Source organism: Anoplophora glabripennis, unplaced genomic scaffold (genome assembly GCF_000390285.2).
Source record: "Anoplophora glabripennis isolate ALB-LARVAE unplaced genomic scaffold, Agla_2.0 scaffold1090, whole genome shotgun sequence".
NCBI classification, from domain to species: domain Eukaryota; kingdom Metazoa; phylum Arthropoda; class Insecta; order Coleoptera; family Cerambycidae; genus Anoplophora; species Anoplophora glabripennis.
Window position 1 is genome coordinate 59,665 of NW_019418509.1, and position 21,067 is coordinate 80,731.

The 21,067-nt window shown below is 32.3% G+C and overlaps 1 protein-coding gene across 1 annotated transcript in view; it reads left to right on the top strand.

Annotated features, from left to right (window-relative positions):
* Positions 1–305: 305 nt before the first annotated feature.
* LOC108914515 overlaps positions 306–21,067 on the top strand; it is a gene marked incomplete at its 3' end in the record, with an annotated part of 46,533 nt that continues 25,771 nt past the window's right edge. Inside the window, exons 1-7 of the mRNA XM_018720338.1 lie at positions 306–597; positions 1,119–1,301; positions 1,405–1,526; positions 3,968–4,492; positions 14,219–14,459; positions 17,367–17,557; positions 19,279–19,423. Of these exons, the coding sequence (XP_018575854.1) occupies positions 1,125–1,301; positions 1,405–1,526; positions 3,968–4,492; positions 14,219–14,459; positions 17,367–17,557; positions 19,279–19,423 (1,401 nt within the window). The remainder of the gene's footprint in view (positions 598–1,118; positions 1,302–1,404; positions 1,527–3,967; positions 4,493–14,218; positions 14,460–17,366; positions 17,558–19,278; positions 19,424–21,067) is intronic.

Consider the following 21,067-nt stretch of genomic DNA (forward strand, 5'->3'; position numbering starts at 1 on the left):
TACACAGACGAGCCGGCGAAGCAAGAAGAGCGCCAGAAGAAAGGGCCCTAGCCGGCGGGGCCCAGCCAGGACAAAAGGAGGTCCCACAAAGCGCCTACACCGGCCGCATTTGCGGTCGGGGTAGACGACGGATGGGGCCCACCTACGAAGGCTGTCCAGGCCTACACGAGATGAGGCAGGATAAAGAGGGATAATCCCCCTCAATCCCAAATCATTGAGGCCAATTTCTAGCCATGGAATAATGGCGCGCGGCGCTATAATTAAATTTTCTCGTGTTGGCAACACTGGCGTAAACATTCCCTCCTTTATACCTATAGGGAACTGGTGTATGCGTTGGATTATTCCAATTTATAAGTACTTTTTTTGTCAAGTAATTAGAATGACAATATGTCGGGATGGATGCTTCTGTTAATTTTTTCATGTGCTGTTTGTAGTAAGTAATCGACGACGTCATTTCTAAATGCACCGACTTATGTAGCATAAAGAAAAATACACTTTATCAAGAAGCAAAAATGCTAATACACAAAACAAAGTAACCAGAATCATTCTTGCTAAAAAAATTGAGAAAAAAGTACCGCAACTTTTTTATTAAAATAGGTGAGTAATTTCACAGTTATAATAATGAAATTTGTTACGTTAATTTTATTATTAGCTCACATTTTTTTTTTACTTTTTATTAAGGTTTTAAACTAATTCAAATTTACTTATTACAAACTTATTTGTCTCGACTTTAAAATAAACCTTTATAATAATCGTTTATTGACTCTAAGGAAAGGTCTCAAGTTAAATGTTTAAATATATAATAGAAAAACATACTTGATATGTTTACATTCTCAAATAATGTAATAATTCAGAAAAACACCCTATATTCTTGCTTTCACATTTGCCAAAGTTTGATCACATAAAAACAGCTGCAGATTTCTTTGTACTAGTAGTAATATTTGTTTCCCGCATTACCACCAGTTAGCAATCTTGTCTGTGAGGTTTGATATCTTCCATACCTACCTAGATTTCTGGTATCGAAGTTGTTTGACTTCATTTGATAGGATTCGTTTGAATTAGCTTAATACCTTAATAAAGAGTAAAAAAATTGTAACGTATTGAAAATTTTATTCTAGGAAACTATGGAAACAAATGTAAAAAAATATATAACTAGTCTGCTTACATCAACGCCTTTAGTTGTGACAATACAACAATTGAGTAAGGATTATAAAAATACTATAGGGGAGCCAGTACCTTATCAAAAATTAGGCTATAATTCATTAGAGCATTTCTTGCGTTCTATCCCAGACACTGTTCAGGTATGTATTTATAGAATATGTACTAGTATATATGTAATATATATGTAGTATATGTAATTTAAATACCATATTCACGTTTAAAGTAGTTATTTCCATCTTTAAGGTAAATGGATCAGGACCCATAGCTCAAGTAATTCCCGTTGCATCTGCAAAATCTGCTCATGTTAATCAGCTTGTTACTAAGCAGAAAATTGTGAAAAATAAAAAAAGCCATTTTGCTGTGCAGTAAGTTTTCAGTGTATTTTTTTTTTTAATTTTAACATTGACAAATTCCTAAGTTGTAAGTTCCAGACAACGTACAAATGGATTTTTGAAAAAATGATATTAGAGTGTTAAAATTATAATGTACGTTTTGAAAATTCTACAGGTTGTTCCTTAATGATATGCAAATATTTAAGGGTATGCATTTACATGGAAATTAATGATAGTTTGCTTTATAACCTGTGATCCAAAAATGTTCCATTGCGAAAATACAAGGTGATAAAATTTTAGGAAAAAGAAGGAAATTCATATTTTTTAAATCACTTGAGATATTTCAGATAAGAGCTCTCTTGAGTTTTTGTCCTGCGATGCGCCGTTTTTGATTAAACGAATAAAACCTGTTATATTGTCCTAATTAATTAATGTAATTATTGAATACAATTTTGTGATAAACCTAGTTGACCTGGAATGTGTCACTTGCATTTCTGACATTTTGAAGTATCTGTCGTTCAAATCTGTTCGCTGTGAATATCTTATTTTTACAATCTTGTTAATAATAGTGAGTTATTCAAATATTGAAATGGTGCAAATGCATTACAAGTATGGCCTTGTCGACGGTAATACAGAACAAGCCAGACGTATTTATCCCAGTAGTGAGTTGCCAGATAATTGAACCTTTTTTAATATTCATCGTCGTCTTGTTGGAACTGGTAGTGTCCGAAAATGTACATCTGAAGTCTGAAATTGTAAAAACACTTGAAATTGAAGATGTGGTGCTGCACGAAATTGGAGAACACGAAGAACAACCTGAAATGAGTACGAAGAATATCGCTAGATATTTAAATATTTGCCCCCAAATTGTTTGGAGAATTTTAGTGGATTTTTATTATATCCGTACCACATTTTGAGAGTATAGGCATTACTTCCTATTGATTTTCTAAAATGTGTGACCATTTGTTGATGGTATCTTCATAATGTTGCGCAAAATCCACAATTTGATTACATATTCTATTCACGGACGAAGCTAATTTTTCGAGAAATACCATTAAAAATGTTCACAACAATCATTTGTGGGCAAATGAAAATCCACATGCCATAACGGAAACCCATTTCCAACATCAATTTTTTGTCAACATATGGTCAGGAATCATTTGGTGACGACTATTGTACCATTCTGCCTGTGGGGACCATTTGATGGACAATCTTGCCGCAATTTTCTTCAAGAACAATTATTGCCTTTGCTGTTTGAAGGTCTCCCGATAGCCATTAGAAACCAATGCACGATGGTGCACCAGCACATTTCAGTGTAATGGTTTACCATTATTTACAAACTGTTTATACAAAACGTTGGATTGGTGGGACTCGAGAATGGCCATCAAGGTCCTCCGATCTCAATAGCTTAGATTTCTTTTTATGGGGCCATCTTAAGACGTTAATGTACGCAAGTGCCATTTATACTGTAGATGAATTAAGAGAAAGATTAATTGCAGCATGTGATAGAATAAAAAATATTCTGGGCATATTTCAACGAGTGCACAATTCCATGAGGGCAGAAACACATATTAAGTGAAAGAGGCCGTTTTCAACAATTTTTTTAATAATAGCTATAATGTTATGTTAATATTGTGTTTTTAATTGTTGTTGTTCATTACACGCATGTGCCAACTTATAATATATTTCATTTTTGCTATTACATTATTATTAATTTTTTTTTACTCAAAACTGGCTCATCGCAGGACAAAAACTCAAGAGAGCTGTTATCTTTCGAATTGAACTAGGATTTCAAAAATAATTTTATTTGGCAAAAACCATTGGTGTACTATTTTTTTTCTTTAAAAATATCAGTCAGTGATCGTATGCACGCCACTGTGAGAGCTAAAAGTTATGTTTGTATTGAAAAACATGCGCCTTATCATGGGCGTAACTACAATTTTTGCTTGGGATAGGCCCAAGGCTGTAAGCTCTCTAGTGGCCTCTAAGAAACAAAAAAGAGTTCTTAATCAGCGACTATCCGATATAAAATCTGAACACGTTTTGATTTGATTCTAAAAAAAAGGCCACGCAGTTACCAACTTACCGATTTGACAACCCTGCTCCCCCCTAGTTATACCCATGGCCTTTATTAACTATCACTACTAAATATCACTGAAATATCTCAAGAAATTTCGAGAATATTAATTAGTTTCCTTCTTTTTCTTAAAATTTTAACACCTATTTTCGCAACGGAACATTTTTGGACCATAATTTATAAAGTAGACTAACATTAATTTTCCATGTAGAATCACACCCTTAAATATTTGCATATCTTTAAGGAACACCACAGTCAAATTTTATTCTATCAAAATATTACAAAGATTTTGCAGAGGGTCAGAGACGTGCATTTTTTAAGTAAACATTCTATGTTTGACTAACATTTTGTTAGCCAAATGTAGTAAGGATAATGCGCCAATTTTGTTTTATTTTAGGAAACGGACGAATATATACCCTTCTGGAAGCAGCTATTTTCCTAACAAAATTGAAAATGTCTCACAAACGTCTAAGAAAATGTATTATCCTACTAATAATTATATTTCCTCCCTACCAAAATATTCCTCATACCCTACTCCTACATACAGTGGTAAACATCAGTCGGACAATTTGCTTAATAATTATGAACACTCTACATCAGGCAAAAATAATTCGTCAAAATGTGCTCCTCCAAAAGATAATGACGTATTAAAAAATCAGTCAAACATAGTGGAAGCTGTGAAAGATTCAAATAAATTTGAGAAGAAAATTTTGGAAGAAACCCCATTAAGTAGTTCAACCTCTAGAACTTCAAGCGTTGCCAAATGGGTGAGTAACTCAAAAAGAATCGTAAACGACTTGGAGAATATTTCCATGGGTCAGCTAGAAAATAGTGTTCCTATACAAGTTAGGAATAATTTGAGAACTTTGATCAGGCAGTGTCCAGAAGGTATTTGGTGCACAGAGGTTCCTGAAAAATACAGGTAAGGTATTCATTTTTTTTTTTTTTGAGTTAGAAAAAAGCAAAGTATAACAGATGTTCGGATTCAACACGATGCTTGAGAGAGAAAAGCCAGTTGATGAAGAACTACTGGCGAATTGCCACGTGTGTTCTCCCTAAAGATTACGTTATTTTCCATAACTTATCTTGTAACTTTGTAACCTAAATCAAATAAAGATCATATTAAAGGCATATTTTGATTCGGAGAGAAAAAAAGGTGTCGTAAAATGTTATGGGCAACTCTTAAAAAATTGAATATACAGTGCAAATTCTTTATAACGTCATTCGTTATAACAAAAAACTTCCTATAACATAGAAATTAGGTCAATTTGGTTGGTTTACGTTAAAACCCATACATTAATACACTCTTTATAGCGCAACAGCCATCCTCTATTACGAAGAAATATGTTCATATTTAGACGCCAGCAGATATTTACAGAAGTATTTAATAGTGTAATTGTTTTTATAATCAGCTTACAAAAGGTTCCGACTAAATCTTTGAGGTGCCGAAATTTCTAAGAAAGACCCTGAGGTTGTAAACAACTGCCTTTGTTATTGCTAATTGCCTCGAACACGTATGCCATTACTCTTGGATTACATTGTTTCTAGGAAATTTTGCACTCAGTTACTACATGCACTAGGCACCTATTGTGTATTATCAGTCATAAATCTACTTTGAAACTGCCAAGATGGCCAGTAAAAGAAAAGCGTTATATGTTAACGAAAAAATTTGATACGTGCGATAGAAAAAGGAGAAAAGAAAAGTAATGTTGATAAAATACAAAAAAAATATTGGCATAGCAAAAAACGTTAGGCAAAGTTAACAGAATATATTCCTGATTAATTTTTGAATCTGAATCCTGAATTAATAAGTAATCACTTTATTACTTCAATAACTTCACCTAAGGCTGATGACAGTTTAATAAATGAATTTAACAATTCTATATGGTCAAATACAAATCATAGCTTTTCTCTTAAGGAGGTTTGATACATCTCTTGCGGGGCAGGCGGTGCGGGAGGGAAGTCTATGCTTATACACGGTAGCTTCGTTGTATCAACCTTACATAAACTAATTTGAGCGATCTAAATATAATATATACGAATGAAATTTATACAACACATATTAGCTCGCATATATTTTTCATGTTTAATACACGGCAATTTACTTTTTATTTGAATAAAAGTGTCTATTTATTTATTAAGAGCTTGTAAAATTATGGATGAAATCTGGCAACATTGCCATTGCGTGGTGGTAAAAGTTGGGTCAACTATCATTACTGTCAACTGTGCTTTGCGCGGATTCCGTAAACATAAATGAACATCCAAGGTACAAAGGAAAAGTAATGACAGAAAAGCAATATAAAATACGTATAAAACAGAATGTGGATTGATGAGAAAAAAAAAGTAAAATGTGCAAACCGAGAATCCATATGATAACTATCAAGAAGCTCAGTGTATGATAGTGAGACGTCGCCTTGTCAAATTGAAGATTATGACAGAACATATATACTAGTCGTTTTGCAAAGAGATCCATTGCATTAGATTACGAAAAATTTATTTAATATTAATTATTACTACATATGTCTTCGACTGGAGTAATTTTATAGTCTATAATCGAGCTATTCAAATATAGCGTGTCAGTCAAAGCGTTAAATACAGCGTACAGTGTTGCCATATTTCCTTTCATTGGATCAGATGTTTGTTCAAATTTGTCAAAACGTTATATATTCATTCCATTATCTCAATAATTACATTGTAAGTGCATGTTTTTATTGTTTTAAAATGTTTTGTAATATTTAATTCTTTAATTACAATTTTATTTTCACGGTCCTAACCATTTTTAAGAACAATATTCAAGTTTGATTAAAGTTTTTTCCCAACTCGCATAAGAGCCTGTGTATAAGAGCATCATTTTTAATATAATTTTTCGAAAAAAAACTATATTGGCAATCGATCTGATATTTTTACATGAGGCAGTTGGCATATTTATTAACAGATTTCAATGATTTTGAAAACTATCCTACCATTTTTTTTCGGTATCGAACCTCCTTAAGTTAGCCAGTAATGTAGATATTATTGCAATAGTAAATAAATTACAGTCTAATGCTAAAGGTATAGATGACATAACTGCAGATATGTTAAAAATGTGTCTTCCATTTTGTGATAATGCTTTAACATACATTGTTAACAGTTCTTTGGTAGAAGGGTATGTTCCCACCGATTTAAAGTATGCCGTTGTCTCTCCAATACCGTGTCAACTTAAATGATTTACAGCCTATTAGCATATGATCAACAGTTTTGAAAATTTTAGAAAGATTTGCCTATTTTCAATTTAAGATTATCTTAATAAATATAATATTCTTCCATTGAGACAGTCTGGATTTCGTTCCGGCAATAGCACATCCATTTGTTTGTTGTATAACAGATGGTATATTATGTTCTATTGATGATCAGATGGTTACAGTAACTGTCATGCTGAATTATTCTAAGGCTTTTGATTGTCTTGGTCATAATTTACTTTTAGCAAAATGAAGTTACTATGGTGTTTCTAGTGATTCGTTATTATGGGTCAAAAATTATTTATGTGATCATAAGCAGGTAGTTAAAATAAAGAAAGATGACCAATATGTGTTCTCTAATGAAGTAAAAATTAAGAGTGGTGTGCCTCAAGGGTCTATCTTAGGTCCCCTGTTATTTATTTTAAACACAGCTGCTATACATTCGCATATTCAATCAAAAATGCATTGTTATGCGGACGATGCTCAAATATATGTGTCCTTTAAACCAGAAAATCAGAATTTTTATTTTAATAAGAAATTTAAATTTAGAAATATTGCATGATTGGTCCAAGAAGAACGCTTTTGAATGAAACCCAACTAAAACCACTGCTATGTTATTTGGTACTCCCCAACAGTATGTAAAGATTAGATCTGAGAATAGCTTAAAATTATGTAACTCTATTATAGAATTTAAAAGTGCCAATAAAAATCTTGATCTAACCTTTGATAATCATTTAACTTTCACGTGTCATGTAAATAATGTTATAAAAACTACATATTCTCGCTTACAGTGTCTATTTAAATTTTAAAATGTTTTAACAACTAATGTTAAATTGAAATTGACAGAGCTTTGATTCCATCTCTGTTTGATTACTGCGATATTGTTTACGGGCCGTGCTTGTCAGGTTCTGACTCTCATAAAATACAAGTTTTACAAAATTCATGCATGAGATACGCAAAAAATGTCAAAAGAAGAGATCACATTACTCCTTATTTTGTTAAAAATGGTAGGTTTAAAATGGATGTGCGTAGAAATATTCATTATATTAATTTAATACACAAAGTTATAAATACAATAATCTGCCGTACCTCAGATCTAAGTTAATATTTGGTAGTAACATGCATGAGAGAGATCTGTGGAATGAATTACTGTTGCATATACCTCTGCACTCAACCTCCTTTTTTAAATCCTCATATTCTTATTTAGCTGCACATTTGTATAATGTTACCAGAAGATTTAAAATTGACTGTAAGTAATAGCTCATTCAGATATAAACTTAAGGAGGTATATCGTGGTCCGAGGGAAGTGAGGAGCGCAGGGGGGTCCTATGCTTTTGTTATGGGACTAAAGCCCGCTGTCAATTTGAAAAAATTTTGCATTCGACATGCCCAGTAATAAAGAATCTGGGGAATTTGAAGTTTTTGTCAAAAAAGTTGTTTGGTATATCTAGTGTTTACGAAGATAGTTGAAACCGTATAAAAACTAAAAGTCTTTATTGTGCCCGGAAAGAGATGCCGACTTTTAGTTTTTATACGGTTTCAACTATCTTCGTAAACACTAGATATACCAAACAACTTTTTTGACAAAAACTTCAAATTCCCCAGATTCTTTATTACTGGGCATGTCGAATGCAAAATGATGCTCATTTTATACCCTTAATGTTCTATATATTTTAATTTCATTTAACAGACATATTTGTGAAATATTTGTGATTATTATCATTATGTTGGAAGTATGGAAACATTGTGGTAAAGACAGTTTTAATGATTTTAAATAACAATGCAACTGTATTCCAGACAATTAAAATGTACAGAAAAATTTCATTATTTTTCTTAAAAATATATAGATAAAATATGTTATGAATTATAATTAATGTAGTATTAAACACCCTGAACCTATTGAGAAACATAAAATAGGAGAAAAATAGAAATAAAAAAACAAAATAGTTTATCAGATCCTCTGGTAAATATTTTCATAATTTATTAATTGTAGTTCATTACTCATTCCATATTTATTTCAAAATTTTACCAATACAAAGAGCACGTGTTCGTGTTTACCGGCCGGCAGACCAGTTTTTTTTTGTTGCAAATTAGTCCAAGCATTCTGTCACGGATTAATGTTAAATTAGCAGAAATTATTACCTGGACAAAAAAATATGACCGTATAGAAAATTAAATTTTAAATCCAGTTTCTTGTTCTTTAAACTCGATCCAAAATGGCGAACATGGTTAAAAAAAATCGCAAAGTTGCAAAAAACGGTTTTTCTAAAATAAGTAAAAAAATATAGCACCGATCGAAAAATTTTAGATGAGAGGATCAAAATATGACTGAAAAAGTTGCACTTTTTTGGGTGTTTTTTTCAAATAACTATTTCAATTTTTATTTTATGAAAATGACTTTTAAAGAAGGAAACTGCTGACATTTTTTCGCCAATTTAAAAAAAAAATGTTTTTCTACGACTTTCTGGAGCCGAGATAATTTTTTTATTTAAAAAAAATTTTGAAGACGCAATTAACATTTTTTACAGCGATGCACTTGATGGAGGTTAATATTGAATATTTATATTTTTAAAAAAAAAAAATAGTAGGATATGTTTACTTACAAAAAATCAGTCGATAGATCTTTTTAAAACCTACAACTTTCTGTTTTAAAATTTTTCGATCGGTGCTATATTTTTTTAGTTATTTTAGAAAAAACATTTTTTTGCAACTTTGCGATTTTTTTAACCATGTTCGCCATTTTGGATCGAGTTTAAAGAACAAGAAACTCGATTTAAAATTTAATTTTCTATACGGTCATATTTTTTTGTCCAGGTAATAATTTCTGTAAGCATTTCTCTATAATGCTTGGACTAAATACTTATAGCCTAAGAGCTGGCGTGATTTTTTCCCATCATTTGTACCAAAAGATAAGCACATTAATGTTGAAATAGGTTTAAAGTGAACAAATATCGCTACGTTTGGCCGGAGGCGGCTACTCAAACTTTTTTTTTTTTTCAAAAACTCCTTGATTTGTACCACCTGCAGACTATGAAATTCGGCTTTGGGAATACAATTTGACCACAAAAGTGAAATGACAGACAAAAAAGTCGGTTTTTCGTCGGCGTTTCTTAATTACAGCCAATAAAAGGGTTCCGTCTCCGTCGTAAACATCGTAGCAGTCTGTGAGTGCAAGCGAGATGGGTTCAGGCTTGCAAACGCGCAAGGGACGGAGAATGATATATTATTCCTACATTGCACGCATGTTTAGTGGCTCTGTAAGTAGATTTGTAAGAAAATAAATATAAGCAAACATATATTTTATTGAAACTTAACATTCAGTAATAAGAAAACTAAACATTATACACTTTGAAATAAAAAATATGAAAATTTTACTTATACTATTACGAGAGCCATACTTCCATCGTAAGCGTGTGTATTTTTTTCTAAACATTGTTTATTTTAGCAAACCTGCATGTCGGCCTAATAAAGCTTTTTATTTTCGTGGTATTCAAAAAAACGTGGCGGAAGATTAACGAGCATGCGTTGTATTGCTTAACATTTTAATTTACATTTTTGATAAAATATTAAATCAAATGTAGAGCTTCCTTATATACAGAGTGTCTCATAATTAGTGTCCAATAATTTATCACTTGATTATATAGCCAAAAATAAGAATATGTTTTCAAATAAACATGGGTCGAGAGATGCTTCCTAAGGGATCTACGCTCCCTAAATGGGGGCCTCAAAAAATTCATTTTTTTTAATATTTTCGAAACGGGTTCAAGGAAAATTATAAATTTTGACATAATTGACGCTCATTAAAAGATCGTCATAAAATTTTAATCGTCGGCTAAAATTTGCCTCTATTTTTTTACTTGTCGAAATTTTCAAGTTCATGTTTTCATGCCAACATATGATAGATATTCATTTCCTTTACAAAAGAGGTACTCTTTAGTTCTTTGGATAAAATGCTCCATTTCCGAGAAAAACGAATTTAAGCAATTCATTACGTTACCTTAATAAAATTCAAAAAATTTGTCTTGAATGGCTAAAATGGGCACATGTACCATTATGAATTTTCATATGTCATCATATGAATATACATTGTAATAAACAACGTGAAAAGTGCTTAGAAAACTTTGTTATGGGCCGTCCCGAGCAAGGGGAGGGGGAGAATCGAATTTTTGCATGTTGCATTTGTTGCTATAAAATTTGATTGATCTGAGTTTTCTATGAAAAATGGTGATGTTGTTTTGATCAGAATTTGAAAATTTCGGCAAACAAAAGCAATAGGGGCAAACTTTAGCCGACGACCCCCCCCCCAATTGAGATGATTAAAATTTTTGAAAAATTTTATGATAATCTATTTCGACTTTTAAGAGCGTTCATGGTATCAACATTCATAATTTTCCTTCAACCCGTTTCGAAAATATTAAAAAAAAAATTTTTTTTGAGGCCCTATTTAGGGGGTGTAGCTCCCTTAGGAAACATCTCTCGACCCATGTTTATTTGAAAAAATATTCTTATTTTTCGCAATATAATCAAGTGGTAAATTATTGGACACTAATTTTGAGACACCCTGTATATAAGAAAACTCTACATTTGATTTAATATTTTATCAAAAATGTTAATTATAATGTTAAGCAAATTAGTATACAACGCACGCTTGTTAATCTGCCGCCAAAAAAGTACGAAATACTGATGCTATACAATCGTTATTAATTAGGCATATAATTAAGCAGTTATAGTAAAACCAAAAATAACTGTAAAAAAAATCTAACTGGTATAATCAAATTTACAAAATATTTTTAATTAGTAAGTCATCATTTCATTTGTTCACAGCGTATTTGCCTCCAGTTCCTCCTTGACCTACATTAATAATAAGTAGGTAACTATTCTGTCATAAAAACATGCCCTTTGTTTAAACACATCTAAAAACACTTTATCAGAGGCATGCCGGCGAGTTGTACAGTACACCTGCACTTTCCGTATTCCACCGTACCACATATGTATTGTTAGTAATATGTGACCGTACCTATTTCATCGTGACGATGCGAGAACGAATCATTTGCTTTAAAATGTGTTGTAAATTGTAAAGTATCTACATAAATCAATCACTTTTTAAACAGAGGCTAATTAATAAACATTTCATTTAAAAACTAATAAAACACAATCAGAAAAATTAAATTGTAAAAAATATTTTTAGGGGAACTCATTTGGCTTGCTTCTCAAGAAAAATGTAATAATAACTCGAAGTCACTCTTCGACAAGCAACAGTAAATATTACATACAAAATTCTGTATTCAGAATTATGGTTTCTAAAATTATACTGGATCTAATAACTAGTAAAACATACAAAAATCAATTTGTGAAAAATATTTTAAAGAAATCTTAGGGAGACACTGACTCCCCCGCTTCTAAAAAAAACTGCCACTGTGTAGGAAATTTTAATTATCTTATCACGCTCTATTTTAGTTTAGACTGACTGATACCGAATGGCATTTGCCTAATTCTTTCTTCTCTAGTAATTATATTATCGATTATATTATCTGGACTATTATCAAAATATGTGTATTAAGTACTATAATTTATTTGTGTTTATAGCTCTTTTACTATTAGACTAATTATTAATTGTCAGAATTAAAATTTTTTAACTTACTTATTAGTATTTAACAGTATTCGTAAGAACTCGGAATAACATTTTTATTATTACGATTATTTTACATGCAAAGCTTAATATTCCCATTTAAACAAGAACTGCCATCACATTCTTTTATATTATCTAAAATCAGCGCAAATACAACTCAAACATATCGAAGTTAGTCCGGCTCTGGTTCGGCAAAAAATACCTTAGAACGACAACTGTGACTATCGCCCTCTTTTCGATAGTATCCAAACTATAGAAATGTTGAAATACGAAGGATTTCTTCAATTGCTCGGCATGAAAAGATGACGGATAATATAAAATATCAGAACACGTACCTTTCCTGTTTTGTCCAATTGATTTATAAAACTACTCAATAATTCTTATTAATTCATGTATAAATAGTATCCTAAAAGCATTCTGCTGGGTGTGGGTATGTTTATAATACCGTACGCTTTTATCTGTATGTTCAACAGTCGTGGAAAGTTCAGGAAACGTAAGATAAAAAAATATGTTTTTTTTTTCTTACTTAAAATGTGTTGTCAGTTATCTCACACCCTGAAGAACATTTGTATGAGTACTACAGTGAAGAGATATCGTTTCTAACTTGCTTAGATTTTTTAAAGAATTGGACAAAAAATTCATTGAAAATTGCGCATAAAAACGCCCCCCTTAAGGAATAGGTATTTCGTTGATAGCCAAAATTGTTAGTATAATTAAAAAAGTTAAATACTTGATAAATATACATGTTTTACACTCATTATCATCCCTGCCTATTAGCATTAGATTTATCTTCTTTTTGTTATTTTACATCTTTCTGTTTAGTACTGCTAATTATTATTGTAATGCTTTAGTATTTATTTTATAAAAACACTGTATTCACTAGTAGTTGGGCCTAAGCAGTCATTGGCTGAGCCCCGCCAAATAAAGACTTTTTGATTTGATTTGACATTTGACGTCCAACGTGGGGCGCCAAATACAAAGTTATAAGACATTAGCTGCTTTCTTTCGGTTGCCGTTTTCGGATCTAAACGCGTTATGATCCCAAAATCATGTTCGTAGTTGTTTTCTTGTTTCCGGATCCTGTCAGATTATATGATCAGGATCGGTAATCCCCTTTCCCCTACGAATCAAACTTTTTCTGTGATTCGAACTTTTGATCACGATCACATATTTAATATAATCTTAAAATTGTAGTGGTTTCTTTTCTCTATAAGAAGGCAGTTACTATTTTTATTTTAATTGTGTACACAAAAATAGGTATACCTAAACGATATTTAAAATCAAATCAAATGTCAACAGTAAACAAAATCCTGTTCTCTTTGAAATTGGATTCATGGATCTAGTTCGTGTTTGTCTGATCCTGATTCGGTGATCATGATTTAAAGCTGAGAGTGAAAGAAAACGGCTATTATCGACTGTCTCTTCTCCGTCAAGCATTGTATTGCCGTTAATGACTACGCCGTGGGTCCTCCGAACATCTGTTATAAGTTTGTGCGTTTGTCAGACCTGAAGTGTGTTCTGGCGATTTCAATAATATGTTGACAGTTTTCACAATGGCATTTGAGTAAACAAACATAGGACATGTAGATCAAATGTAGCCCCATATAAATATGATCCAGATTCAAAGTTACATCCTGTATTGAATAAAAAATATATATAATTCATCTTTACTCTTATTCATTAGAAACTTGTAATTACTTAAACTGAAATATTAATTGTTAATTTTAATACCAGTCCTCAGTTTATCGGAAAATGTAAGTGTTAGTGTTAGATGACACACTGTATATAATTTTTCTTCTAGGAAAATGTTTAGACAAGACTTGAATTACCAAGAATTTGGATTCAAGAGTCTAATCCACCTGTGTGTATGTCTCTCCTCTATATTTCACTATGTAAGGCCTTCGACTGAGGACTATAAATTATACGACAGGAGTCGACCACTGCCGGATTGTGCCGAAAAGACATATACCATGGCCAGCTACAGTTCTAATAGCAAAAGTAATTCTGAGATAGATTGTGGTGGCGCTTTACCAAGTGTAGATGTAAGTTTTTTGAAAAAGTACCGTACACTACTGTCATAAAATTTTCATTAAAGAAACTACATTGTATTAGCTTCCAGTGTCATATGATGTGATTTATTATACAGGATGTCCTATTCCACAAGTATGGAGCTACTATGAATTTTTTAACTATTTAACTATACTTACTTCTACTTGAAGCTACTTCATTTAGCTGCTAGAGGGTGTAAAAATAGACAAAGATTTTAGTTTTTTTCAAATAACGCTTTGTCCGATTTAAATAAAATTTATTATTCTAATACTTGTGTATACAGGGTGATTCAGTCATAATGTCATTAATTTTAACCACATATTCGGAAGGCTTAATAAAGACAGAAAATTGTAAAAAAAAAATTTTACTTTACTTTTAAAAATGAAATCAACTCATAACTCCCGCTAAGAGGGCGACCCTGCCAGATGCCCGGATGCTCGTAAAATTTTGTAACGTAATGTCACGAATCAGTCGTCAGCTGAAGCGAACAGTTTTGCCAAATTCACATCATAATCTGTGGTTCACATTTATTGTGGGTTCTGCGTTCCTCATTAAACGTATAAGTAAATAAAGGAGCATACTGCATTTTATTATAAATAATTTGAACAATTGTATTAACTTAGTGCAGAATGTTTTAACAAGTCTGACTTCTCGAAGTCAACTTTCGTTAAAAGAAAATAAAGCAGATGTAGTTACCTCCTATTTGTAGGCACACCGTATTTTATCAAATAAAAAAAGTCGGCACACTAAATACCCGAATATACAAAATACATTACACATAGTTACAAAACCATTAACAATTTAAAGTGTTTATTCAAATCTATCACCTTCCATATCTCCCGCATTTTTCCAACATTATATCAATGCGCGCAGAGAACGTGCAGGACATCGACAAAATGACTTAAATGTGATAGAGGCTGTTTTAAATTTAATCGAGTAGCAGACTACTATTTCCACAAAAACAAATTCGAGGTGACTGGAGATATCACAAACTAAAGTTTGGCAGATATTGCACGAGAATTCACTCAACCCGTACCATTTTCAAAAAGTTCAAGCTTTAGCTTACCAGTTGATTTCCCCAATCATCTTGAATTTTGCAGTTGGTTCCTAAATCAAAATGCAGCAGACCCTAATTTTATTAACAAAGGACGGATAAATTCTGTTTTACTTGTGCTGGCATTTTAAACAGGTAAAAAACATATTACTTTCGATTATTACAACAACAATAACTACATGAAAGCCCAAAGGCTTACAGCAAATTAAAAAATTAACATTATGATTTTTGGCAAAGCATGCTCAGGTTCTTGCTGGAAAACAATAACAATTTAATATATTGATTGCATAATTATAAAAAATAATTTATAGCATTTTAAATTATTATTGGCCGACGTGAGCAAACCGTTTATTTATTGTCTTTATATGGGCGGAAATATATAAATATGGCATCTGGGGCGCCCTGTTCATATCGTAGCCGTACGCAAACTGTGATTACCCGGGTGACGTCAACCGGTCAGTAACAACCTGAAAAGGGGGTTAAATAATGATTTGAAAAAAAATTTTTCTCAGCTTAAATATGCATTTAAATTTTTTTAATCACGCCATCGTATTACACTCATTTTTCTCTGTCTGCTCTTAAAATTAATGACATTATGACTGAATCACCCTGTAGATATCACTGTTTGATATAGTAAAAGCAACTGCTTCTACAAAAATGGTTTCTTGTAGTTTTTTATGTCTTCAATTTTTTATATTCATAAAAGTTTCGATGTAGGTAATTAATTTGTTACGCCAATGGATTTTTTATGCAAATCTAATTTAATTATCAACTTATTTAAATAATTATCAAAAATATATTTATTTGGTAAAAAAACAAAATAATACTTTATGGATTACAAAAATTTGCAATCGAATATACTTTTGTGAAAATTTTGAAAACAATCACCATTTTTTGTAACAAATAATTAATAAAAAAAACATCATTTATCTTATATTTATCCCTTTCTGTAAATTGTAACCACCAAATCAGAATATCTGTGATTATTCTTATTTAAGGAACATTAAATTATATGTATTCAATGAAAAAGTATCGTTAATAATTAATAATATTAAGTCAAATTTCTACTGAAATTGTATGGGGTATGTATTAATAAATATTTTCTGTAATATCTTCATAATCGAGCACAATTTTGACTTTTGATAGGTATCAATTTTTTGTGTAGAATAAAATTCTCTACCTATTTCTGATAGTTGCATGTAAAACTATAAACGTACAAAGAGTTACGGAAGAATATTCACAAAGGGTTGTAGTAAAATGAAATTTTAACACCCTGTAACTTTTTTAGCAACATTTTTAGTTTGAGCAAGTTTAATTAAATTGACACCATTTAGGTTCTAGATTATACCCTTGAAGTATATAACATTCGTTAGGTGATACCCTGTAGAGTATGTTGAGAATTTTAGTTTGTTTTTGTCCACTGGATACTGAATGTCGCTAGTGGTAGATAACTCTCATCATTTGAGAGGGAATCCATTCAATTGATTTATGTTGATCTGTTGTTAGAAGTAAATTAAGATTTTTTTACTTAGTTATGTTGAAGTGTAGTATCTAGTGGTATTTCCCAAAGGAAATGAAAGTATTACAAAATAGAAATCAAAGTAATAAAAATAATTCAAGTGTAGAACCAGCACACAAAAAATTATGTTTTCATAATGGTATATTTTATTAGGAAATAGCTTTTATAGCGGACAAGACGTTTTAGAATTATTTGGAAATCTTTGATTGGAGGTAAATTTAGTTAAATTGTCTTAATTTGACTCCTTAATATTTTGGTAATTCCATGTAAACAGAATAATGAGATAGCCTGTAAATCATTTTTAACAAAAGTTATTTTATTAACAAGTGGACGGATGTAAAAATATTCCTTCCATCCGATATATTCGTGCCAGGCAAGGAGATACCCAGGACATTTGTCTCTCAGGATGTGCAAGAAAATGATGAAATTGACGTTGTGGTCGGAGAAATTTATGACCTCTCTAAATTCTGGGTGTACAAATACGATTCACAGCTAGACGTTTTAATGAACAGCATACAGTGAGTAATGAACTTGATTACATAGTTTTAAATTATTAATGATGATCTGCGTGGTGGCTTGCGGATGTGTAAATAGGGAGGATAGTTTTAAACAGTTAACATGTCTGAAATAATTTATATAATAAACCAATTCTCCAGTTCTTTTGGGATGGGATGAAGTAATTTTTCTGCTTTATCAACAATTTTTCTATACTGAGCATAACCTTCTTAAAAATTGAAAAAAAAAAAACGCTTTTGATCAACAACTACTATCATGTGGGGATACATAATATTTTTAAGTTTCATACTTTCATAGAAAGTAATACGGAGTTGCTGTTAATAAATCGTTGTAACATAGCAACAACTCCTGCACTAGTTTTGAGTTTTCACTTTTAAATATTTGTTGATGTTTATGCACTGAAGAAAGCTTCCACCTGATACTAAATAATTTGTAACATACTTTTCACTAGAGTGGTAAGAACACAGAACTTAACTTCTTAAATGCTTAGTATATACAAACATTGCAGTTGATATTGCACATAAGAATTCACATTTAAATTAAGTTTGATATAATTTTTAAATAAATTTTCCAAATTTGCTTTAACTTACAAATAATGATTGTTGTCACAAACTCAGTTGACAACAAAGCTGATTGACTCGTATTTATTTACAAAAAAAAAAAGGCTGAATAACAATGAGAATTAAACGAAATCTATAAAACGTGACAAGTAAATGTTGAAACAAAAGAGTTGATTTAGTAATTCAGAATGTCCCCTAAGGCCGGTGTCCCATGCATCCGAATTCCGATAATACGAAGGTCCGAAAGTGTTCCTATTGGTTAATATACATTCAAATTTTTACCGCTCATTTTCATCCGAAATTTTTAAAATTCATACGACGTCGGAAAAAGTAGAAATAATTTTAACTTTTATCCGAAATCGTATGTTTTTTAACCTCACTTTTTAAGTTTTTAACATACTATGATTGTTGTTTGATATATTTACAGTCAAATAAATGTTATATTATAATGTCGAATATAGAAAATATAATACTACGTATATTTTCTATAATATATACCTATGGTTGTCATTTGAAAATGTTTCACCTTCATCTTGTAATAAATTCCATGGTTCTATACTTGATTTCTATGAGATTAATTTCGGATGCATGTGAATTATAATATTATCATTCGTACGAATTAAAATATTTTCGGATATCGTACATCGGATTTCGGATGCATGGGACACCGGCCTAACAGCTCAAGTTCTTTTTGGCATAGTGCTGACTAATTATCTATAAATGAAAAATTCCCAAACCGGAATTTTTTTTTGGAAATCAGGAATTGCCCTTTTATCAATTTCCCTTGTTTGTATTGTTGAATTATTTATTACTTCTGGGACATTTTTAGAAGTTGCTAAGCTGCATTATATTATGTAGTTTTGTGCAATATTGCAATATTGTTGTGAAAACATCACAAACACTGACGACAAGAACAAAGAAATTTATTATTTTCAGTACCTGGTTAGTTTTGCAGCTAAAAGTATCAGATCAAACCAAATTTAATTATTTGTAATAGTCATCGAATTGTTATATAAAGTGGTTGTAAAATGAGACTAATGTAGAATGTTTTTTCTAAGATTGTATGACATTAATGTTCAAACTTTTAGTTGCTAGGGCTCGTAGAAGCTGCCACCGATGATTTGTTGAATGAATGTATTTGTTTATTTTCTTATAATTTTTAGAAAGTTCTACAGGGAGCATGCTGAGGAATATCTTATTCCGGACCATTTAATAAAGGAAGGTGTCTATTGCGTCCAGGTTATTTTCGGAGAGTATCACAGAGCTTTAATTGTTGATACAATGCCAGAGCTAGAAGACATGGTTAGGGTGAGTGCATTGAAGTAAAACTGTTTTCTTACATTAATTTAACTAAGGACATCTAATCTGCTTTCTTTCAACATAGAAGATGAAAATATAAAAGACAATTTTTTTTGTTATTTCAACTCATCAATGATTTATAACAGCATTTTTTGAAATACCCTGTATAGAGTGTCCCATTTGATGGATTATGCCTTAGCTCGGGTGTAATAATAATACAAAAATGGGTTTCAAACCAATTTCTCCACATTTTAAAATTATTTTCTCTTATACAAGATGTCTGGTTTCTTCTAGATTATTGCACCGAGGTATTTCCTTTATTTAAAACACATTTTTTTATAAGCACAGCTTACAACATTGACACAATAAATGTCAACCTAACCTTCAAAAATTTCCCCCACGCATGGCTGCTTACACATGGTGATTCAGTCATAATATCATTAGTTTTAGCCACGTATTCGGAATGCCTAATAAAGGCAAGAAATCAAAGAAAAAAAAAAATTCGCGATCTTTTAAAAAATAAGCAAATTATCCCTTAACTCCCTTTAATCCAAATCTGCATATCCAATTCGCATATAAAGCGCGAGCTACAGTTTCTGCCTCCAGGTTCTCTAACGGGATTGCTTCTGGCCACCTGGTGAAACGGTCTACGCAGGTTAAGCAGTAGCGGTAGCCCTCGGATGGCGGCATCACGACGATATCCACGTGGATATGTTCAAATCTCGTTGACGAAGGTTGAAATGAACCTGTCGGAGAAGTCACGTGTCGTGTTACTTTTGCGCGTTGACATTCGACGCAGCAACGTGCCCATTGTCTGCTATCACGCTTTATTGACGGCCAGACGAAGCGTTGCGTAAGGAGTTTGACTGTGGCGTTAATTCCGGGATGCGAAAGACCATGCATCGAGTCGAACACTACTCTACGAAATGGCTTGGTGATAAACGGCCGGGCCACGTCCGTAGATACGTCACAAAATACAGTCGCGTTCGTGTCAGGTATTTTGATCCGCTTTAGTGTGAGGCCGTGTTGTCCGTCGATGTACTCCTTGATTTCGTCGTCATTTTGTTGCGATGCTGCGAGTGCCTCATAGTCTAAAGTCGCGCGTATTTCGTTTACCCTGGACAAGGCATCCGCTACAACGTTCTCGCGACCAGCCATGTGACGAATGTCTGTCGTAAACTGGCCAATGAAGTCTAGATAGCGGAATTGTCGCGGTGTACACTGACTCGACTTTTTCGCGAAGGCAAACGTGAGAGGCTTATGATCGGTGTAAATCGTAAATGTTCTTGCCTCGACCATATGCCGGAAGTATTTAACTGCTTCGTAAATCGCAAGAAGTTCGCGGTCGTAAGCAGCGTATTTGCACTGAGCTGGGTTAAGTTTTTTCGAGAAATACCCTAGCGGTTCCCAATCGTCCTCAACTTTTTGTTGCACTACGGCACCAATTGCAAAGTCAGAAGCGTCACACACTAGAGCAATTTGCGTATTTTCGCCGGGGTGCGCGAGTAGAGCTGCCTGTGCTAAGCTCTCTTTCGCCGCTTCGAAAGCACTTTTCGCGTTTTCTGTCCAATTTATGGGTGCTTTCCCTTTCACATCCCCTTTAAGCAGGTCATTCAGTGGCGCCTGGGTACCTGCTGCGTTGGGTACGAACCG